Here is a 24,917-nt window from a genome sequence, read left to right as displayed (position 1 = left end):
CATACCCAGTATTATATACACATTACATTTTGATTTGATAAAAATAGCAGCAGTAAAAGTACAAAAAAAATTGTGTTTCAGGTCAAAGCGTGAGCCATCCCCTCAGCGTTCATTCTTCTATCGGGTCCTGCGAGCGGCGTTCCCTCTGCATCTCCTGTTTCTCCTGCTGCTGGTTCTGGCCTGTTTGGTCCCTCTTTCTGAAGACGACTACAGCTGCACCCTTTCCAACAATTTTGCCCGTTCTTTCCACCCCATGTTACGCTACACCAACGGTCCTCCTCCCACATGAGTCCCTCGTCAACTGTTCTCAACATCAATTAATGGAGCCGTTCTCATGACTCAGACGTGCGGTGGAGCACCACCACATTTTTAATGGTTGTATTTATATAATTGATTTTATACTATTTATTCCCCTTTGAGAGCCATACTACTGAGATATTTTTTGTTGTCGTTAATGTTGAGTTGGATGTGATCAAAAAAAAAAAGCTGTATAGTCGTCAATCATTGTATGAGCTTGAATGTAAATCACTGATCTTTTTTTTGTGTGTGTGTGAAATATTTCTAGATTTAAGCACATCATGCACTGATTAAATATTATAAGAGTTTGCAACTGGAAAGGATGATCTTTTCATCCACAGTTTGTGATGACATGATGGGTGGCTGCTATTTTGGGATTATGGGGTCTCGTTTTTCAATTTTGATATGAATCAACTGTATTTGCAAAGCCCAAAACAAAAATAAATGTAAAAATGTCAAATACACAAAACATTTTAATTCATCCCAGTGTAAATAACATTGTTACATATGCACTGCAAGGTAGAACACAACGTTTACAGAAATTAAAGTTGAAACCTTTTACAAATGAAACTTATGGTGTGTGTTTTGAATAAACATTGTAACCTGTATTACATCTGGTTTTTTAATTCTTAGTATTTGACAAATTGTAAATTCATTTTCAATTAAATTCAATTAATATTAATTGAATATTAACACAGCTTAAATTTAATAATATCAAAACGATTAAAATTCAAATGGCTGCCAGCAGATGCAATAACTTTTATAAATACTTTTAGTCCATTTGTGCAGTTATTACAATGAAGTACTTTTAACATATTTTTTATGCTTCTAATCTTTAAGGTAGGTTTGCTCTTCTTTTGCAGAGAAATTTTAAAGTGCAATATCAAAAGTATCGTAGTTACTTACAAACAGAAAGTTTTTCACAGTGGAATAAACTGGTGATCAATCTAGAAAATGTATAAATGTTTTGTACAAGGCCTTTATGGTGTTAAAGGGGTTTACTGGGTAGGGAGCAGAATGAGATAAGGCAAGTTTTTTTTTTTTTTTTTTTTCAATTTGTCAAAAATAAAGTGACAAAATAACAAAAATGCAAAAAAAACATCCAGCTGACATTCATGAGTCGTCTTGCTCCGACAGGCTTGATTCAGGTCTTCTAAAGCTTTTTCTTCTTCTGAGAGTGTCGTCAATAGCTGCTCTATCTACAGCAGTTGCTATAGTTCTGCTATAGGCATCATCGTGCTGCTGATTTGTTTTATTTTACAGAAAGCTTACAGTATAGAAAGAGAAAAAAAAGTAGAAATTGGACACCATGTCCATCCTGTCTGAAAAAAAAAAATAGATTTCACATCAGAACATTCAAGACATCAGTCATGTTTTTCAACTTGTGAAATCCTATTCCACGCTTTTTGTGCGGCTGTTTTTGTTGTCCATCCTCCCAAAACTACAGATCATTCTTCAGCACTGGAGAGAAAGAAGAGCAATTTAATGGGATATATATTTATTAGGATTTGTGGAAAGATTTTAGCTGGCAACTGCCTGTTAAATGAAATGTACAATCTAAATCTTTTATAAACCAGGCATTTTCATCATTAAACAGTCTATTTGTATTTATTTCAAGGTCACAATCTGTGCATTATGTTGCGCACTCTTTCTGAATCTCACCTGATGGAGTTTAGGGTCCATGCTGAGAAGTGCAGGTGAAAGCCTCTTGGACGCCTGTGCTCTCTTTGGGAGCGGACTGAGACAGACGTGAGCCGTGCATGATATGAGCGTCCAGCATCTCCAGGAGCAGGTCATACAGAGGAACCATCTTCTTCATCTTCATGCAGTGCAGGTGGTCCATGCCTTTGTTACTACAGATGGTCAGTGGAAGGTTTTGCACAGATTGCGAGTTACAAATGCACACAACACCACAGAGACAGATTACAAGCTTACTAGTTTAAGAGGCTTCTATACAGTCAAGCTAACCTTGAAAAGGAAGTTAGCTAAACTATAAGATACTTAAAGTAGTTCAGTATAGTACGCTAACCTTTTGTAAATGAGGATAGCTACATTTAATACAGTAAAGCCAACAAGTAGCTAACCAGATTAAAGCAAAAGTTTTATATTTTAAAGTCTATAATTATCAGATATAATTTAATTTAATTAGTAAGCAAATGCTGCATTTGTGACCTGGTTCAAAAAGAGACAATTCATTTCCATGAACCATCTAAAAGAACTGATTCACTACACTGATAATTGCTAGACAAATTAGCTATTGGAAAAGCTACTTTAAAAACGGATGAACTACTGGGACTGCCGTATTCAGACAAATGACTGTGTATGAAGCAAGACCACAAGCCACCTTTTCTGAGTGTCAAAGCACTGCATATATTGTTTGTACCTGAGGTGCCTTATGTGGGAGAGCAGCATGAGCAGATGGGCTAGTCTGGTGGAGCGCTGCTGAAAGCTCAGGCCCGTCTTCGAGATGGCCCATACCAGAGCATCCGTCACCGAGTCAAGCAGACACAGCAGCTTCGACCGCCTCTGGAGCTCCTCTCCTCCCTCCGATGAACTTAGGCACATATCTGCAATGACGCACAAGCGCAGCTTCACAGAGATTCAAGCCATGATGACACATTTACAGCCATTTGAAATAATAGAGGGTGCTACCCAAATAAAGAAGAATATCCAATTCAAAAACAACGCAACACATCTGGAGAGGAGACAAAGTGAAGACAGCTGTTGGGGGCTGAAAATAAAGAGATAATGCATGAGGAAAAGACAGATCAAAAGTTCAGAGGAATCGGAGCAGGAAGAAATATTGGTTCCTTCAGACATTAAACACTAACCAGGTACTGCCTGTTACTTACATAAGTGTTTGCTATGAAATGGATAGTTGGGTTGAAAGCGTGGAGCGCTCCTTAAAGCAGGCATGTTGTCCCCATTAAGAGTTTACAGTGTGAGCGTTTTGGTCTTGCCAAGTCTCCCTTCAATTAAAGCGGGGATAGTAGTAACCTTCTGAGTTATGAGTCAACACTATTTATTACAGCTCTGTGGAGGTCAGATGTTTGTTTGGCCTTATCCCACTTGATAGAGACACTAGAGAGGAAAGGAAATGAAGGGGAGTATGATTGGTGCATGACACCAGCTGGAATCGAACCTGCTTTTTGAGCTCTAGGCCACAACATTAAAGCAACAACATGGAACTTTTCCTCTGCGGTCGCCCTACAGGTTGGAAGCGGAATTGTCCATTACCGCTGTCGTAAAATGATTTACGGTTACTGTATATGAAGCATGCAGGTTTTTTTCATATGGGCAATGATAATATTATTAATCTTCCCCCTTTCATAATTTATACATGTTTAGTAGACTAAACATTTTAACTCAAACATTTGCGATTTGCATGTCGATTGCAATGCTCAAATCTGAACGAGAATGATAGCGATAGCATCCTAACCATCTAAAACTACCATGTTAGTGTTTACTAGCTACCAGATTGATAATTCGCTCATCTACTAGCTGATTCATGAAGATAAATAAATGGAGGACCAGATAGTTTCCGTAACGTAGCCAGGCAGACAACAGATTAGAAAAACTAAAGATAGTATGCAAGCAATTTACAGTTACTAACTAGTTCAACAGCATGACGGCCAAGTCAGCATCGGTCTGGTAACTCTCCTCCTCCATTAGCTCACGCCAGCGAGCAAACGCTCGACCAATATTGATCCTCGTCCTGCCTTTCAGTTTATCACTCTCCCTTTTCCTCTTCCGACTCTACTCCGACAAAACCTTGGACTTATACGTTTCGCTGCTGCTTCAGCCATGACGAAAACAGACGTACGAAAACAAACGCGCTGGTTGGCCACATTTGAGGAAGTGGTGGGCAAAGTGACGTATGCCGTAAAGCAGTCGAATTTTGTAGTTCTTTTTGAGCACTGGTTACTACCCGCACCGCGAAGTTACATAGTGCCAGTAAAAGCGATACAGACACCGTCAGGCTCTGGCAGACGTCTCATTCAACCTATTGTAAGTCGATGTACTATCACAAGGGTCTTGGAAATATATTATGAAGGTTGAAAAGTTACATGTTGTTACTTTAATTTATGATAAATATACCGGAGACCAGCTAGTAAAGAGCTGTGCAGGTAAACCTCACTCCCCTGGCTTCAAGTGGCGCGCTAGAGGCTGCGGCGCCCGCCTCCCATGCCAGAAATGCCAGTTCGAACCAGAGTAGAACCAGAGGGGTTACATTGGTGCCGTGACCCAGATGGGATGAAGGTTTAGAGGGCCAGCTAGCAAGAGCTGTGCAATTAAACCTCACTCCCCTGGTCTCAAGAGGCACAGTAGCGGCTGACGCTGTGGACCTGGTTAGAGCGCCCACCTCCCATGCCAGAAACGTCGGTTTAAATCCCAGCAGGAGCGATGTGAGTAGAAAAGAGTGGCAACATATACAGGCACAAAGGAACGCAAAGAGTTTGTTTGTTGCTGAAATGATGCTGTTCATCATGCTGGATTTCTTTTAACATTACAATCCAGTGCAAGAGACAGAATACATACATTTAATTTTGCCTGCAGTTTGTTGTTGCTAAAAAAAGAATCCACCATTTACCAAATTATAAAACAAGTTTCCCAATTTTGGTTATTATGCAATTACTATGGCTGCGTTTAACATTGTTAACATTGTTTAAATTCAAACAAAATTCAAACAAAATTATATCTGAAAATAGTTATGGATTAATATTAAATATTGGGATTACATATTTATGGATGCTATGAGGTATTATAAGTCATGTGACTAAAAAAAGGCAATTTTTTATATACAGTATAAGTATAATGAAAACGTATGCTAGTCTCTATTTACTTCTAGCAGAGCCACCTGAGATATTACAATGAGATCCACTGTGATTTTTCTGTCCTATGAGGAAGGTCAACAAAACATGCACATTCATTATCTAATAAAAATACATTTGTTTTAGTAATAGATGTATTGTAAATGCATGCACATTTCAAAAGCCTTTTAATAAGAAGAACACTTACTGGAGTTAAGTAGGATCATGGCTTTGAGACACACGTACTCCTCTCTCTGTAACTTGAGTTCTCTGAACCTGGATGTGGCTGCCAGCAGCATATCGAAGATCTCCACAAACCCCTGCACACAGCTGCCTTCGTCCCTGCCGAGCACAAAGACCTTCATCAGACTCACAAATAAGCTTACCTCATCAGAAACACGGGACCTAGCATCAATCTCAAACTTAACTAGCCGTATTCCAAACCTGGCCCCTACTGAAAGCACGAATGCTGAATTCTATATAAAGCTAAATGGCTAATGGAAAATCAAAGTACCCTAAGACGCTAAGAGGTGCTACAATTGGACCTGCAGCAGTGAATGAGACCAGAATGGTGCTAACACAGTCTTCATTAAAACTTGTGAGAACAGAGAGAACAAAGAACATATCCTGTCATTGTACCTCACTTCTATATGTAACTATTATTTTAGGGCATTTGTATTTGTGTCAAATAATACTGAGTGTCATAATTGGCAGATGTAGTCAGAAAAAAAAAATCACATTGTTTGTTGGCACATTTTTTGATGTTGACATCATTCACCAAGTTCAACTCATGGACCCAGTTGGCTATGATACAGTGAATTCCTTATCCAAGCCCATGAAAATACAGTGAATGGCTGGCGTCAGATGTATATTTACAGCGAAACCACCCATGACTAGAACAGATTGGAAGAGTAGTTCAGTATAAAGTCTGCAGAGTATCTGTAACCCTGGCCACATTTTTTTTCTGGCATTACAACATGGGTACACACCATGTTAGGGGGGTACAAAGGGCAGCGGAGTAGAGGGGGCATGATAACAGAGAAGCCATGGAAGGATCAGTTTGTCTTCCCACAATTGTACTGGCAGCTCTCTATTTCCCACCACACCAAGCCTCACACTCACTGTGACACATCTGAACACATCTGGCCAAAACACTGATTTTGTTTCACAGCTGTATTCTTGAGATGTTTCACTTTATTCTACAAAGCTTATGTTAAGAATACACAGTTCTTTATACTAAGCTTCTGCAGTCTGAAAACACCCACCCACACACATGCACACATTACAATTTATATTACATTTTAAAAGCAAAAACCTTTTAAAATTCTAGTTCAAAACATAAAAAGTTATCAGAAACATACTCTTTTTATTGATGATGGTTTCAAATGGATTACCATTCTAAAGACTATTTTAAATGTAATGAATATTAATATTATTCAGTAATATTTATTGCTAATAAATTGTGGTGTAACAAATATATTAAAAAGTAATGTATTTTTTTTAACTTGAATGTATGTAAGAGTAATTATCTCAATGATTATGTTAAAAAAATATATATATATATATATTTTTTTATATTTCTGCATGTTGGTCCCACACTATATTACTTGGCAGACAAAAGTTTTAAAAAATTGATCATATTTTAGCAAAAGTGCTAAAAGTTATTTTATTATTATTACATATTTTTAGAAATAATGATACTAATACAAGATTATGCCAAAGGAATTTAGTTCTTTTAATGAGGCTTTTTTTCTTTATTATTATACCTTGAGGGCTGTATCAACCTGCCATTTTTTATTTTATGTTCCCCAAAATATATCAAAATTTAATTTAATTCAGGAATTAAAAACATGCTCGTCAAAGAAGAGATGTTTTCATTGTATGTATGAACTGCATTTTTCTGCATACATTACGGGCAAAATGAATAGATCCAGAAAAAAAAAGAGCATCATGCCACTGAATGAGTATACTGTATAGGTCGGCATGCTAACTTTGACTAACCATGGCTAATGTGTTTTAACCTTGACATGACAAGAAACTGGTCAAGTCAAGTCAAGTCAAATTTATTTATATAGCGCTTTTCACAATACAGATTGTATCAAAGCAGCTTCACAGTATTAAATAAAATAGTACATCAGTGTTTGTTTCTGGTGTAAAACATCCACGTTTGGTAATGCTGATCAATAGCACTGTTGAATCGATTAATCAAATTAAGTATCCCCAACTGAGCAAGCCAAAGGCCACAGTGGCAAGGAACCGAAAAACTCCATCAGGTGACCTAATGGAGAAAAAAAAAAACCTTGGGAGAACCCAGGCTCAGTCGGGGGCCAGTTCTCCTCTGGCGTAGAGGAGAGACCGGATTTAACTGTAAGATTAAAAATATTATATGAATGCCTGGCTGAAGAGATCCGTCTTTAATCTAGTTTTAAACTGGGAGAGCGAGTCTGAGCAACAAACAGTATCAGGAAGACTATTCCAGAGTTTTGGAGCTAAATGTGAAAATGCTCTCCCTCCTCTGGTGGATCTGGATATCCTAGGTATGACCAAAAGCCTCGAATTTAGTGATCTTAAAGAGCGCGATGGATTATAGGGCGATAGAAGATCCGTTAAATAAACTGGAGCTAAGCCGTTTAGGGCTTTATAAGTCAGTAGCAATACCTTGTAATTAATACGGAACTTTATAGGTAACCAATGTAGTGATGATAAAATTGGTGTTATATGGTCAAATTTTCTTGATCTAGTAAGAACTCTAGCGGCGGCATTTTGGACTAACTGTACTGTAGCTTGTTTATTGAGGATGCAGGACAACCAGCTAATAAAGCATTACAGTAATCTAGTCTCGAGGTCATGAATGCATGAACTAACTTTTCTGCATCAGAAACTGATAGCATATTACGTAATTTAGCAATGTTTCTAAGGTGGAAAAAGGCTGTACTTGTAACATATGAAATATGATTTTCAAAAGACAAGTTACAATCTAATATACAGTAACACCCAGGTCTTTTACTGTAGAGGATAAAGTAACAGGACACCCTACTATGTTAAAGTTGTATTGTAAGAGGTTTTGTGGGCGGTTTTTTGAACCGATAAGTATTACCTCTGTCTTATCTGGATTTAATAAAAGAAAATTGCGCGTCATCCAATCTTTTATATCTTTAACACACTCTGTCAATTTGGATAATTTAGCGTTTTCATCCGGCCGTGATGAAATATATAGTTGAGTGTCATCAGCATAACAATGGAAACTAATTCCATATTTCCTTATAATATTTCCAAGTGGCAGCATATATATTGAGAATAATAGAGGGCCTAAGACAGATCCCTGCAGCACTCCATAGTTTACTGGAGTTATGATTGATTTTTCTCCATTTAAATAGACAAAATGGTAGCGGTCTGATAAGTATGATCTGAACCAGCTTAATGCTTGTCCTTGAACACCAGTATAATTTTGTAGTCGATCTAAGAGTATTGTATGATCTATAGTATCGAACGCAGCACTAAGATCAAGTAAAACTAGTATTGAGATACAGCCTTGGTCAGAAGCTAAGAGTAAATCATTTGTGATTTTAACGAGCGCAGTTTCAGTGCTATGGTGCGGCCTGAACCCAGACTGAAACTTTTCATAGGTGTCATTTTCTTGTAAGAAAGAGCCCAGTTGGGCAGACACAACTTTTTCTAATATTTTGGACATAAATGGAAGATTTGAAATGGGTCTATAGTTTGCTAGGTTATTTGGGTCTAATTGTGGTTTCTTAATGAGAGGTTTTATAACTGCCAATTTAAATGTTCTTGGAACATGACCTAAAGTTAAAGATGAGTTAATAATATTGAGGAGAGGCTCTTCCACTATAGGTAACACTTTTTTCAATAGTTTAGTTGGTATGGGATCTAATAAACATGTTGTTGTTTTAGAGGAAATGATAAGTTTATTTAACTCTTTTTGTTCTATAGTTGTAAAGCACTGTAATTGTTCTTGAGGGGCGATAATTGAGGCTGAATTATAAGGCGTGATTGAGGATTGAACGTTTACAATTGTGGATCTGATGTTTTCTATTTTCTCAGTGAAAAAATTCATGAAATCATTACTACTAAACTGTAACGGGATATTTTGTTCAGGAGACATCTGTTTATTTGTTAGTCTAGCCACGGTGTTAAATAAGAACCTAGGATTGTTTTGGTTGTTTTCTATTAGTTTGCGGAGGTGCTCAGCCCTGGCCGCTTTTAGGGCCTTTTTATAGCGTGTGGTGTCTGTACATCAGAACACATAATAATTTACTTAAATAACCCATAAATGATTTCATAATACACCGACATACAGAACATCTCGGTTACGTATGTAACCCTCATTCCCTGAAGGAGGGAACAGAGACGTAGTCGACATGTCGACTGTTTGGGATCACGCCAGAGATCCAATCATCTTCGAGTACTATTGAAACGAGCCAATGGAATTGGCGTGCGTGATTTGCATCACACACTCCGCCCCCCTGACACGGGTATAAATACGGAAGTGGATGCACGCACTAGTTGCTTTTTCGCTGAGGAGCCGAGCGTAACTCGGAGTCAGCGGTGGTCCAACAATAGTTGCGACGGGACTATGTCTCCGTTCCCTCCTTCAGGGAACGAGGGTTACATACGTAACCGAGACGTTCCCTTTCAGTCGCTCACGTTTGACGTAGTCGACATGTCGACTGATTGGGATCTCTATTTAAACGTCACTAGTGCTGCCACCTTCCAGCATCTAGGCAGAAGCCTCCTGATCCTCCTGCATTCTTTTGAGGCAGAGATGGGACAGGGCTTAGGCCAGGGAGGAAGGGACGCTGCAGAAGCCACATCCTGCCCGAAGGGAGGTAACATGTGGAGAAAACACATATGGACTGGGCGGATGACCGAGCCGTACAACATATGGAATGTCACTGGTGTGGCTCCAGCCTAAGACAGGGGGAGACTCAACCAGACAGTGATGAAGACGCGGGCTCGCTGCAGGGAGCCGTACCGTGGAAGAATACACATATGTGATCGCCGTAAGGATCACAAAATATGGACCCAGCCTAACACAGGTTTCACTAATGCATACGAGTGATAGGCCTGGCTGCGGATGTTCCGCCACGTCCGTTGCCGAAAGGTATGGAGGAACTCTACTGGAGCAAGAATTGCGCACGTATCCAGTCCATAGGAGGGGAATGGCGCAGCAAGCCGACACTTCGAACCGGGCTTACAGTGAAACCCACGGGAAGCAGTGGTTCAAGAGCTGTCGAGAGGAGAGGTCTGGTTGGGCCAATAAGGGGCAACTAGCAATACCTGCTCCATCTCCTCCCTAACTTTACCACAGTTGTGTGCAAGAAGGCTCACTGGGGAATGCATTGGGGCCAGGTGTGGCCAGAGTTTTTTCTGTAGGAGGGATGTCCGCTCAGACAAGAGAAAAAACAACTGGCGGAGGGACGAGTCCGGAGGGGGCAACAGATGTAACTGTGCGGCCCCGAAGTGGTCCCAAACAGCTGGACCGCCTGGGGACGGAGACTCCACTCTCCCTGGGCCATAGGCTGTCATGAGGCTCGTCAGCGGCACAATTGAGCAGGCCAGAAGTAATAAGTGGAATGAAGCGACCTCAGAAGCTTCTGACTCAGAGGAGGAGGTGGCGGGACATGCGAGGGAAGCGTAGCGCAAGGGTAACAATGTTGTCTTTTCAGACCAGTACAAATTCGCTGAGTAGCGGTGTCTCAAAGCGAGATGAACTGCAAGCAACTCGAGGCAATGGATGCCAATGCAGTCGGAGAGCCGTCCAGACCTCCGTTACTGCATGCCCTTTGTACGTGGCCCCTCAGCCGGTATTGATGGACACTTGTTCTAGGGACCGTTGGCCTGGAGAAACAAAAGGTCTGTTACAGACAAAGGGTTTGGCGGCAGGCCAGGGTGCTTTCACACGGAGCGTGCCACTCTGGCACAGCCACCTCGGGACTCGGCCGTGAAGTCAGTGCTGAAGCGGTTTTCATATGGAGGAAGCCGAGCGGCTGCGTATACCATATGCCCCAGGAGCCTCTGAAGAGTTTCAGTGGGACCCTTTCTCACTTCTATACAGCACTAACCATCCACACACTCTTTTTCAGAGATGCAGTGGGCCGAATCCATCTCCAAACTAGAAAAGAGATCCTCAGCCCAACTTTCCCAGTTGACCTGAGGACCCAACTGGCTATGAGCACTTGAAGGGTAGGACTTTGTACTGATACTTCACACCTTTCGAACGCACAAACACAGGATGGCCTGTGGTGCGGAAGGATAGATATCTTAAGTACGGAGCATTTGGAAATGCATCTCTGTGTAACAAATTGAACTGAGGCTTTTGAAAAAGGGCCTGTCTCAATTAACACAGGACCAAGATGGTTGTGACCCACCTCTCTAGGGTACAATGAAGTACGGGCTTATAGAAGCCGACCTTCATATGGCTGGAGGGAGCGGCTGCATCGCGTCCTTTGCCAGTAGACTGCGATGTGCGCAAACAAGGCAGGAGAAATTTTTAGGAGCATTTGACCCAGGGGTGGGGCATGGTAATGGGGACTCAAGATTTGCGGATGAAGGCGAGTCTCAACACCGCGTCAGTCATGTTCCCGCAATGGGAACATGAACCGTCCGCAAAAGCTGCTTCAGTGTGCTGTAAGCCCAAATACGTGATGCAAAAATTGTGACTGTCAGAGAGGAACAGGGAACGACCGCATCCAGAAACGCACTGGTGGAATGACATCTTGAAAAAGCTGCACTCGCGCTGTAGAAACCACCAGCACTGGGAGAGTCTTCCAGAAGAACACCGACACACTCGCTCATTGTAAACAACAGCACTTTTCAGAGACATCAAACAATCGGCAACAAAAGCCAACTAGTATAGTACTAACACTTCCGTATTTATACCCGCGCCGCGGGGGAGGAGTGTGTGATGCAAATCACGCACGCCAATTCCATTGGCTCGTTTCAACAGTACTTGAAGATGACTGGTTCCCTGGCATGATCCCAATCAGTCGACACATCGACTACATTGAACGTGAGCGACTGAAAGGGAACAAATGGATAGCTGCATAAAAATACTGACCACCTAAAGCATGTGAGAACTAGGCCTGTCGCGATAGTCGATAATTCGATTAATCGCACGATAAAAAAAATGAGCTCGATAATTTTTCCGGCCGCGATAATTCCATTTGCATGCTTGTTTGTTTTCCTCGTCTCTCTCTCTCTCTACCAAAGAGACTGGATGACCACTCTCGCTCGGTTCTTTAGCGTATAGGAGGAGTGAACCCTCTTTTTTGTCAGTTGCATGGTCTTTGTGTGGGGAGGCGGCGGCGCGGCGCTTGTCAGTCACATGGTCTTTGTATGGGAAAGCGCCGGCGGGACTGTTTGCGGCTACTGCCGGGAGAGAGAGAAGACGCTAGTTGTGAGTTGCGACAGCGAGCCCGATCACATGAAAATGCGTATCTATACCACGAATGTTATTTCTCGTGCCATTTACGCCAAAAATAGTTTTTGCATGCATATGATACGCTCTTTATGGCGTGTAATACGCACGCACTCCTCACCCCTAATCCTAACCAAGTATTTTCAGTGCGTAGCATACACGCAATAAAGTGCGTCTCCGTCTTCCCGACAGTACACAATCACTTGACAAAGTAACAGGAGGACAAAGTAACAGGAGTAACAGTGCAAAATTGTGTGATATGGCTTGTTGAGGCTTTTTTTTATTTGTTTACAAAGGTCCTAACTGTCAGTTTTGCCTGTTATGGAATGTATCACTATTTAAGCCTAATGTCTAAAGCCTAATGTTTAATATTTTTTGAAGTGCAATTTTGTTTACATCCATTTTATTTATTAACAGACATTTATTTTGTTAACAGACACTAAAGCGGGTCGCACACCGGACGCGCAGCGCCACGTCTTTTAAATTCGAACACATTATTCTCTATGAGAGTACACACACCGGCGGCGCCTTTCGGCGTCTGTCCGTGGCGCCCAACAACGGCTCAGGACCGTGTTCAAAATCCTGCCGCGCCACAGAGCGCCATTTACATAGTTTTATATAAAATTTACATTTATGTGTCTCAAATCGTAGTTAATGTATATATGGACTTAATCCTGTGCTGCAATATACATTTAGTTTTATATTTATTTACAGAAATCAGAAAATTGCTGATGTTATCGGATTTTCAGGTGACAGTTGTCCTAGACGTGGCGCTGAGCTGCGCGTCCGGTGTGCGACCCGCTTAAGAGTCCATTGCTTTCATTGTTTTTGGTTGTTTTGTTAATTTTTTGGGATATTTAAAATGTTTTCCGTTTTCAATGTTTAATATTCTTTAGAAATAAAAGTTTATAGATCGTTGAAAAGGTGTACCTGCATTATTATACCATTATAATTATATTAAATGAAAATGGTCTCAGAACGACAATATTATCGTTTATCGCGATAATTTCTTGGACAATTTATCGTCCAGCAAAATTTGTTATCGTGACAGGCCTAGTGAGAACAGAGAAATGATTTCAAGCACAGAGAGATGGATGTGCCTGTTCATAAATTAGGCAATGGGAAGGATAAACACAATTAGCTCACAGTAGTTACCTGCTGAGACTGAGGTCTGGAGAGAAAATGAGCTTTCCAGGGTGATTAACAGAGCGCCACATCAGTCCAAGCATCAGCACCTCTAACCAGCAGCACTCTAACAAATGGACCTGGTCAAAAAGACTGAGCTCCACAAAACCTGAGGGGAGAAATAAGCACTTTTTACTAACTGCACACACAACCAACAACAGCCTCATTCAACCAATAGCGATCAAACACAATCCATAGTTTACAGGTTGCATCCAAAATTAGCAGAGTAGTTCAATTCAGAAATCCATCTACTTCAGAAACTATTCATTTTAATCCATTTAATCCATCCACTACAGAAATGGTTCTTCAAAGTTCAATATAAAGATATTTTTGAAGTCCTAAAACCTGAAAGAGAATTAACAATTTTGAGCCATGAATTTCTATAGTTGTTTTTTATTATAGTGAGTTTTGATGAGTTCAATAATGTCTGTGGCTAACATTACATGAGCAGAAGCTTTGTTCGACAGCATGAATCATAAGTCATACCGTAATCAAATAGAATATAAAATTGTGTGCTTTAAAAACATAAGTTGCAAACAAGAGACAACATGAGGATTAAAACGGCTGACGCATGAATTTCACGTCATTTGTTTAGCACATAAGCTCACGTCCTTGTACTGCACATAGTGCACTAACTCTAAAACAAGTGTTTCTAACCCATGTATTGAAGAACTGAATTTTTTTTATTACCCACACAACCCTGTGTTCAAGCAAGCAATGTTCAAACTGCTAAAAGCAGAACAAAGATGCAGGTTTATGTGCTTGATAAATGATGTGAAATTCAGTGGACAACTGTTGTATACATCATGCAGCAACTTTTAGAAACACTTCAAAAGCACAAAACAAGTTTCAAATTTCATGTTTGAACAGGACATGATGTAATGCAATTTATTTTTAATATAAATGATAAATTCTCTTCAAGTAATATTACCACATCCATTACTGAAGTGTACACATACTGTAAATCCAAAACTGCTATTCTAAAACCCATTAGATATTCCAGAGGGAATCCATAGTGAATCAGCCTTCCGGGTTTGGTCTACAAACTGACACATGCTATGACCAAATACCTCAATTCCATGTGGATTTGCAGTTTGTGTTATTGGAAAAGTTCTATGAACCAACAGAAATACGGTAACACACTGAGTATAGATATAACTGAATCAGTTTTTCTTTTAAATCTGGTTATACACTCACCTGGGACCTTCTTGGCCCAGCTGATCATGTGAACGAGCTCTTTGTCAGCCAGGTTGGTCAGTGACATCATGACGTTGGCCTCAGTAAATGGCTTCTTCATGTCTTTCATGAGGTAAATCTCAGGTGGCTCTGCATCCATGATGCGAGCGATTAGTTCCTCTGGGCTCAACGCCATGTTAACCACCTCATTTCCACTGAGGGGACACGGGACACTTTTTATCTCTTGAGATCTCGGGCCACTGGTTCTCATCCTGCCAGAGAATCGTGCCGGTCGCTTCTGCTGTGCTCCTCTTTGTTGGTAGCTGCCACGATCTCGCCGTAACCCTGTAAAAAACGTAATTGCACCATTCACTTCCTCTATGTTGGTTGAAAGGATTATACTGGACAGCTGACTAAATGTACAAGTAATTATCCATTTAATAGCAACTGATATGATAATAAAGGGAAGTGTGTAATTGTTTTTATATTAAATAGTTGCAAGTACAATCTACTGTGTAGAATCTTTCATTCGTATGTTGATTTACCCAAAATGCAAACATTCTGGCAAAACCTTGCTATGTTTGTTTGATAATCCTGACCAGTACAGCAACACTGCCGCAACCAATGGTGTGAATGTGGGCGGGACTGTGTGTTTGTCCGACCAGTGGTAGACAGAGGGAGTGTTCGGGAACATTAATTGCCTTTGCAGTTACATTTGGTGTCACTAGCAGTGCAGAAATAAAACACTTCCCCTTTAATTCCAGATTTGGCTTAAACCAGAGGATCTCAACCAGGGGGCTGCAGGATTACTTAATTATTTTTAATATAATATTAAAATTATCAAAATTAAAATGCTATTTCTTTTTTTATTTTCCCTCAGTAACTATTGTTTTTATTATTTTATTTAATGTACAAATATTCTCAGTTGCTGTTAAAAAAAAGTTTGAAAACTGGTAATATTTTGAGGGGGCCTTCAAAAAATTTGTTGAAAAATGGGGGGCAACAAAAATAAAAAAGTTGAGACCAAAAATATAGGCGAGCAGAAGGCAAAACCAGAAAGCTGCAAAAACAAATGACAAAACTGTGTATTTGATGTATGATTAAGTCTAAAGAGCTCAAGCCAAACACATCAACCAGTGAGATAAGAGTACTTATCTCACTAGTCTCTTCTAACCTTGAAGCGAAGCTGCGAAAGTAGACTGCCCTAAAACAGCAATTACAAGAGTGGATGAGGCTAGACAGTAACAGTCTCCACAGCAACACAGACTTAATTCAGCTAGCACTGTTCTTTGGAGGAAAAGCCCTCCGAGATACTCACCCAACTCACAAACAGCTCAAAAGACAAAATGCAAGACCTAAGAAGTTGTATCTTGATCTACCAGATCTGTTTTACTGTTGTATGGTTCAAAATTGTGTGAAGTCATATTATTTGAAAATCTTAAAACAAAGAATTATGTATGATGAGATGAATTTTGAGTATTGTATCTGGGTTGTTTTGGTGCAACGTTTGACCAACATCTATAAATAATCAGGGCTCTATCACATTATCATTAAAATGCTGATGCATATCACAACTTCACGGCACGATAGCTGCTTAATCTTGAAACATAAAGTCAATGACTTTGGACATTCAGCACTCAGCAATCTCTCATTAAGTATTTGGTAACTGTGTGGGTGTAAAAAGGGTGTTGTTAGAACAAAGGAGACAGCGTCCCACCACATTTCATCATTCCAACTTCATAACACTTCCGGAGTCGGCAGGCCTGGCAGCTTTTGCGGCGGTTCTTGTCGATGGTGCACTGGTTGGTGGCAGGGCAGATGTAGTCATTGTGTCCTGAGAAAATTAATCAGATGTTCCCTATTAGCCACTCAACAGATGCGTGTTCAAATCGTAACAAGTCTGACAATACAAAAAAACTGCTACTATGTTTAAAGCACCCCAAAGTAAAGCAGAGTGGTCTTCTAGAGACATGAAGATAGCACAGCTGTGTATACGATTGGTTGTAATAAGATTGGCTAAATTAGCATTTCTGATGGAAAACATGGCTGTGAAGGCGTCTGTATGCACTGTGAAGATGGCTATGTATGGTTAAATATATGCAAGTAAGACAAGATCACTCGCAATTCAGCATGCAAATAGATGAAAAAAACACAGGTCAAAACACAAATCAGAATGCAAATTCACTATGACGCAATCATCACTCTCAGTTACATTTTGAATGCTGAACATTCTATAAATGCATGTGGGATTTTCAAACTTTAATATTCATAGAAGGGATGGAGTATTTTTTAAATTTACCAGTATATACCACACAATACATATATTTACACTTGGATTACCTATCATCGCTCACTTAGTCTTTAAAAACATTATTAATTTAATAACGCTGTTAACTGTTATCTTTAGCAAATCTTAAAATGTATACCCATTTTTTAATACTGTTGATTATAATTTTGGATTGCCTGATTTTTACACACAAATTTGCATTTAAAATATTTTTAGCTTAGTTTTTAAATGTATGATTTTTAATTAATTTCGACTAATTGAAATGTACTATTAGCCATTTATCTGTTATCGACCATAACATGAAAATTATTGATGTTAGTTTTTAGTGTTTTATTTTTAATTAATTTAGATAAATGAATGACGCTAACACTATCTTCTTCTATTGATCTAAATCTGCTGTACAGCCGAAACAAACTTTGTTGCATTATTTTCCTGTTATCCCTGTAAAGCTGCCTGAAACGATCTGCATTGTAAAAGTGCTATATAAATAAAGGTGACTTAACTTGACAAATTTATTTTTATACCAGCCATTTATTAGATATTGTCAATAATGTGAAAATGATCATCAGATTACTAATATCGGCCAAAATTTGAATATCAGTGCAATGTACTTTTGAGAGAGTGATACCTTGTATACTCCTCTTGAAGAAGGCTTTGCATCCTTCACACGACCACACGCCATAATGGTACCCAGAGGCGTAATCACTGCAGACGGCACAGTAGTGCATGTCAGCTTTACCTCTCAAAGAGGTAGAAGTCTCCTCTGCGTCTGCTACCCTCTTCACCAGCGGTTTTCTATAAAGGGGAGTGGACACATGCATCTGAGCAGCTTTAAACCTAGTTAGACAGACAGCCAGTTTTACGTGACCTTCTGAAATAAAAAAAAAGATTTGTGCTTCCGCATACCTGTATTCCTCTTCGCTGTGATCATGTGGCGTAAGTTCCGACCAAGTCCCACCAGTTGGATGGTTTTGTTGTAGTCGAGTCTGTTGTTGATGCAATGCAAGTGACGAAACTTGGCTATGAGGTGGCCAAAAGAGGGTGGGGCTTAGCGACTGCCTCACTGTTGAGCACTCGGACAGGGGCGATGTGCCGTAACCCAGCAGAGCGGGACTGTAGAAGGGCAGAGTGGTGAAGTCATGGCCGAGGTCTGTGTAGGGTGATGGGATGCAGACGGGATGGTTCTCCACCGGCAGGGATGGAGAGGAGGAGTTAAAGAGAGGAGAGAGGATGTGACCTCCCACCCTGCTGGAGTCCACTTCCTGCAGCTGAAGCAGAGGGCTTTCTCCCTCGGGATACTCGGACATGGTGAAGGTAGATGAGTTCAGCACTGTCGCATCATCAACAGGGAACTGTTGATGTATGTCATGTTGAACTCCTTAGTCGTCAATACTGAAACGTGACATAGCCTATTGCATAATCGACAAGAAGATTTCAGTTTAAGTTGAGAAATGAATTGGAAAAAAATGCACATATTATTCATTCTAAATTTGTTCAAGCGAGCGGATCTTTGCAGCTCTTCACTTTCTGTCTCTAGAAAATAAGCACATTCAAATAATAAATAAGATGGCATTTGGAAGCAATGCAATTAGAGGTTCAAAATTAATGGAAACAGAAGAACTTTTAAACTTTTAAATCAATGGCCAAATATGGTATAACCTTACATACTTCTAATGTATTCACAAAATGTGTATATATCACACTGTTTTCACACACAGTGTAAATGAGTTTATATACAATTAAATCCAGTCTATTTGGGGAAAGGGTCCCTTGTTATATTTAGGGGTCTTTGGCATCAAAAAGCTTCCACACTAGAAGATATGGTTCATTGTTGTTGCCACCACTTAGATATATACAGTACTGAATGGTTAGGTGACTGTGTTTCATTTCATAGCCATTCATATATTGTGTGTTTTAGCAAAGCAAGAATGCAGTATTCACTAATCAGCAACCAGGACTGAAACTATGCCTTTTCAACACTACCGCTGAAAAGTTTGGGGTCGGTAAGATTTTTTATGTATTTTTGAAATACTCTTATGCTCAACAAACAGCACTGATTTAAAAATATAGTAAAACAGTAATATTGTGAAATGTTACAACAATTTAAAATACCTGTTTTCTATTTTAATATATTTCAAATTTAATTTATTCCTTAAAATTCCTGAATTTTCAGCATCATTACTCCAGTCTTCAGTGTCACGTGATGCTCAGGAAATCATTCTAATATGCTAATTTGGTGCTCAAGAAATATTTATTATTATAAATGTTGAAAAAGGTTGTGTTGCTCACATTTTTTTCAGGATTCCTTGATGAATAGAATAGCATTTATTTGAAACAGTTTTTTAGAACGATGTAAATGTCTTTACTGTCACTTTTTATCAATTTAATAATCTTTGCTGAATAAAAGTGTTAAATACTTTCCAAAAAAATCGGACTCGCCCCAAACATTTGAACTAGGAGTGTAACAATATATCGTATCACAATATATCGCAATACAAAAATGCAACAATATGTATTGTGTATAGTTCAACCAAAATAAAAATTACCGTGTGAGAAAAAATTCAAGTTTACAGAGTTTTAGTTTCAGTAGTACATTAAACTACTATGTATAACGTTGAATATAATGTATGATAATGCCAAATGTCTTATGTTACCAGTAAAAAGTGGCCTACATGATTTTAAATATATCTAGTCAGTGACAGAGTGCAAGCATATTCGTCTCTGTTTTCTTTTATTGTCCTGTGCATTGGGTTACCAGCACCAAGTCCAAGCCTATTCATTTCCACCCCCAATGTAATACCAAATTTAGTATTTTAATTAACAGTAAAAAAAATGTTAACCTTTTACTATATGTCTTAGAGAATCGCAATAATATCGTATCGTGATGTGTATCGAATTGTGACATGAGGGTATCGTTACACCCCTAGTTTGAACAGTAATATATTTATTTCATTAAGTTTCAACCAGAAAAAAGGAGTTGTTGCACAGCGGAGGGCCAAGACAGGATGCATCCTTAAGTTAATGATTACTGGCAAGTCATTCATAGTGCAGAATGAGTGACAAGACTAGATTGAGGAGGATTAGACTATTACACACTGTTCCACCAAAAAAACTGAAAAATGTAATTAAATTCCACTTTAAATAAATAGTTTTAACTCACTCTCATACTCTCATAACAAATGTGATCTGTCTACACATTCATATACATTCAAATGTATTTGGCAGATGCTTCTATCCAAGATGAATTACTGCATGTTGCATTCAAGATATACATTTTATCTGTTCATGCATTCCCTGGATTGACCTCGACATTGCTAGCACCACCCTCTTCCAGAACGCCCATAAAGATGGTCTCACTACAATTTAATAGCAGATGTTTGTTTTAAACGTTTAGCTTGTGAACACTGAAAAAGCAGCTGTGTGTCTTGCATATCTGCCTATTTTAGGCCAGTTCACATTTAGTTTGTTTTGTGGCCTTATTTCAGAAACTTTCATTTTTATTTTTTTCAATAACCATGCATAAACATTATTCTCTTAAAAATACAAACATCTACAAGCACAAATGTCAGGGCACGTCAAAACATCTCAAGAACCCCAAAAACACCTTAGACCCCAGAGGGTTAAACTTAACTCAGCCTGTTGCATACAGCTCAGTAATGGTGTGAATCTACAGTAGGTTGCATTCAAAGAGGCCTAAAGATCTGCCTCTGGAACGTACATTTCTCTTACACAAAATATCCATTAAAATGAATCAAGGCATAATAAAGATACATGTCTATTTCTCTCAGCTCTTTGCAGTGCTGTCTTTCTAATGGCACATGTTAGTTCTTAATTTTAACACAGAAGTCTGTTAAAGTGACTCTTACCTACACAGTATTGTAGACTGTACTTGCGAGAGAGGCAGTTAGCCACACCGTCTCTCCAGACTGCCAACGTGAGTCAGCCGAGGACTTTTGAACCCTCGTTTCAGTGCAGACAGGCAACTGGCCAAAACATACCCTGCACAGAGCACAAGTACCTGCACAATGATAGAAAGGAAATTATGTGATGATATAGAAAGCAACCTATTTTCTGAACAGCAAACTTTTTTACTATTTTTATAAATAATTAAAACAATATTTGATCTATCCCTTTAATGTTTTATTATTATTACAATTACTAATAAATAAATAATTATTATTATAGTTTGTTTTAAAATTAAATAACTGATCCAAAACTAAAGGCACTCATTACCTATTTTTCCATCAGCATGACAAGTCATAAATATGTCAAATTATATACTTTATTCACATCACACAATGTACTTTTTTGTGTAATTTTACAGAAAAAAGACTAAATTGTATAAATTGCTCCAGTAAAAACCTATTAATTGGTTAACTGTAAGTTACCTGATTGTACACAGAGAAAAACTGTAAATGGTTTCACATTGCATTGTATGTAATTTTACTGTCAAATATTGACAAATGTAAAAATTTTGGCAGTAAAAAAAACAAACTATGAATTACATGAATATTATAACATGTAAAACAGTAAAAGGTGTGACATTACATGATTGTATTTTATTTAAATTGGTGTGTTTGTTTTATATTTTGTTATCTATAATGTACATTCGTTTTTTTGTGTGTGTGTGATACAGGCAGTAATATGCAACCCCGCAACAATGGAAACAACAAAGTATTTTTAAGGTGAAATTTTGGCAACCACAGCTGCCGTTTTGTTTTTGTTTTTTCTTCTTTTTTTCTGTGTGTGTAAAATTAACAGGAATTTTTTTACACTGCTGGTAGTGGTATCTCTTTAATTAGGTATTTTTAATGTACTCCATGTATTTAGTAACTCCATGAACCACAGAAATGTCATTATGCGGATGACTTTGTCAGACATTGTCAAATACCTCATTACCAATCTGTAATGAACACTTACAGTAAAACACTTTGTTCATTCCCACCATTATGGGAAACTATTCTTACCATTCTAAGAAAGACTAAGATAGAATGGAAGACAGAGAGAAGGAGGAGACTTGGAAAGCACAGACTGAATCTGCCTGCATCAACTCTCTACTGACAACCAGTCTGGCATGATGCGTGCTCTTGAGGCAAAAGAGCGCCCGGCCACCGGCCAGCAGTGCATACCAAAAACAAAAGCCCAAGGCCGCGGTGTGATCTCCCTTCTCCAGCTTCCCTCACTCCCTTCTCTGGCGGAAAACGGATAACGGAAAGAAGGAGCGACGGAAACCATGCCCTTTGCAGGAGTGGTGGGAACCAGGGGGAAGATCACCATTGAGCCTAATGCAAACCCTTAAGACTATCAACCTTTTCTAATAATATAGTGCACGTAAAAATGGAGCGCTATAATATATTTTATAAAACGGATAGCTCCGGTACTTAATTCTGATTGGTTGAGCCATGTTTGAAGCCGTTTTAAATTACTCTACAATGATACACCTGTGACCTCATTAAAAGAAATATTTTTATGGTCAAGCCGTTTTATAAAAGCAATAAGCCCCGTGAAGCTGTGGTTTACAGTGAATTTAGAACAGCTGAGTCGAACATCGTCCCTTAGCTTTTCCAAATTCTCTGTAAAACTTGGCTTCACAGGGCTTATTGCTTTTATAAGTGTTCCTGTAGTTTAAGCAGTAAAACATGATGTTAGCAACAGCAGGTTATAGGTTCGATTCCCAGGGAAAGCAATAACTGATATAACTAATCATTTGAATGCAAAGGTGCTTTGGATAAAATAATTTGCCAGGTACATAAATCAAAAAACATACTATGCCGTATTTATATTTAAGAATATTTTATGCGGACGTTTTGTGCATTTCATTTCATATAGATGTCCTAGACCATATCACTGCGCAAAATGATGCAGCTGGTGGTCATTTTTATGTATTCCATATTTCTTCAGTGAATGCTACAAACTATAATCGTAATTACTGGAAATCTCAGCAGAGAGGCAGCAGCCCCATCTATATTTCTCTGTACCAATTTACAGTATATTGTTCAGTATCAGGATTTTGTCCATCTGTAAGATAATTGTTGATATACTGGCAACACAGAAGAATGTATATTTATATCATGTATTTCATGAATGTATGTTAGGTATTTATTTTATTAATCATAAAAAACTACAAAAAAAAAAAAAAAAAACGATTTCATCATTTTAATTTTAGTCATTTTACGTTTATTCCCTACTGCAGGAGTTCACATGAAAAATGCTGTCCAGTTTAAAGGAAAAGCTAAACTAGCCTATTTAATTGAGAGCGGGTAAAAGGAAACTGCAAAGAGCCTATCTGGCACAATCTGGCTGTTATTAAACAATCCAACTGACAGTTTCAGCCGTTCAAGTTTGAATAGTTAAAATCACATACTGTATAAAAGTAGATGTATTACTGTCACTGATGTCTTTGCCACAGACTAAAAACTAAAGTTGACTAAAGTTGTATTACTGTACAACAAAAGTTTTATCAGAATTTTGCATATTAAATGTCACCGCTTGCTGAGGTCACAAGGTCACAGCTCACTGACATCATTGCTAACTTTTAGTTTTACAAGTAATTTATAAGTAGTCTATTTGACCAGTGGTTTATCAACTTATAGCAATCAACTATACATTCATTTGTATACATTTTTCTAGGTGTAGCAAAAATGCAGCAGGTCATCATTAATGGGGCCCATTCAGTAAATCATAGGTAAACTATTTCCAGCAGTTTTCTATACTGTTCTGTAATTTTTGCTTCATAATAATAATAATAATAATAACATAATTTTAAGTAATGGTATTAAATATTCTACATTATATACAGTTACAATCACTGAAGGGTATTTTTATTATTATTTTGATGAATTAACTATTCATGTTTTAAGATGTAGCTATACTGTCAGATAATTCAGATGAAGGACTTGATGTTTTTAATATGATCAATTATCACAGTTCAGTTTAAAACAGTCCTCGTTTATCTACTAGACAAATTTAAAAACAGTCAAGTTTCTTTCATACATTTAGTAGCCTATGTCATAGGACAGACAACTACTTTAATGTAGTGTTAACCATTTTCTGTATAAAATAACAGTGAAATATAGCCTAATGATAACAAAATATACATCATTATTTTAATACGAGTGGTTCCTAAAACAGTTTCAAGGCTTAGTGGGTCTCTGAGCGTTAAACCTTTCATCCACATGCCGAGTTAAAGTAAATAAATTTGACGTTCTGCATAATTCCATTCATTAACCTGTTTACGTCATTTTAGTCTGAAAAGTGCACACTTAAAAAAAATGTACTGTAATCGAGCACACGCGCAGAAAGAAATGATATCCGATTGATGTATGACGAAAGTTTACCCACAATGCTACAAACGGACGCTGGAAGACAGTGAGCCTACCTGTTGCAATCGATGTCAGCAGATGGTCCACTGTAAGGCTTGAAGTCGATAATTATCCCAGACGAGAAAAATATTGCTTAATTTGATCGTTGGTCAAAGTCTGTGGAAGGGGAAACGGCCAGTCTTTTGATGAGCTGTCAGGATACATGTTAAAGTGTGCTCTGCTCAGTCTGTCACTGAACGCTCGTACTTATGAGTCTGTACGTCATTGACCACACCCGCCTGAATCACCTCCTCCTGCTGAACATCTGCTTTTCAAGCGCTCAGTATATGTAGGCTACTCTGTATGAACCTGATGAAAATGATCATCTTACACTTAACAGCTGGATCTTTCCTTTTATGCAG

The 24,917-nt window shown here is 38.6% G+C and overlaps 2 protein-coding genes across 11 annotated transcripts in view; one reads left to right on the top strand and one right to left on the bottom strand.

Annotated features, from left to right (window-relative positions):
* Nucleotides 1–905, top strand: part of syne2a (spectrin repeat containing, nuclear envelope 2a) — an 89,624-nt gene extending 88,719 nt beyond the window's left edge. For all 9 annotated transcript variants that reach the window (XM_081378868.1, XM_081378871.1, XM_081378865.1 and 6 more), the window contains one exon: nucleotides 82–905. In XM_081378868.1, coding sequence (XP_081234994.1) covers nucleotides 82–289 — 208 coding nt within the window. In that variant the 3' untranslated portion in view covers nucleotides 290–905. The remainder of the gene's footprint in view (nucleotides 1–81) is intronic.
* On the bottom strand, nucleotides 754–24,750 carry esr2a (estrogen receptor 2a). 2 transcript variants are annotated; one of them, XM_081378873.1, is made up of 11 exons: nucleotides 24,573–24,750; nucleotides 21,061–21,212; nucleotides 18,101–18,603; nucleotides 17,823–17,989; nucleotides 16,625–16,741; nucleotides 14,929–15,252; nucleotides 13,702–13,840; nucleotides 5,317–5,450; nucleotides 2,681–2,864; nucleotides 1,960–2,150; nucleotides 754–1,758 (listed from the first exon to the last, which is right to left on the bottom strand). In XM_081378873.1, exons 3-10 carry the CDS (start codon nucleotides 18,499–18,501, stop codon nucleotides 1,970–1,972), a joined length of 1,647 nt encoding a protein of 548 aa, XP_081234999.1. In that variant the 5' UTR covers nucleotides 18,502–18,603; nucleotides 21,061–21,212; nucleotides 24,573–24,750; the 3' UTR covers nucleotides 754–1,758; nucleotides 1,960–1,969. The 2 variants fall into 2 exon arrangements, with proteins under 2 accessions (XP_081234999.1, XP_081235000.1); XM_081378874.1 differs by having other exon boundaries at nucleotides 21,065–21,212.
* Nucleotides 24,751–24,917: the final 167 nt, after the last annotated feature.

This window comes from Scardinius erythrophthalmus, assembly GCF_964197995.2.
Source record: "Scardinius erythrophthalmus genome assembly, chromosome: 11".
Classification (NCBI taxonomy): Eukaryota; Metazoa; Chordata; class Actinopteri; order Cypriniformes; family Leuciscidae; genus Scardinius; species Scardinius erythrophthalmus.
Note: the sequence above shows the minus strand (reverse complement) of the source record. Positions and strands in the feature narration are given on the sequence as shown.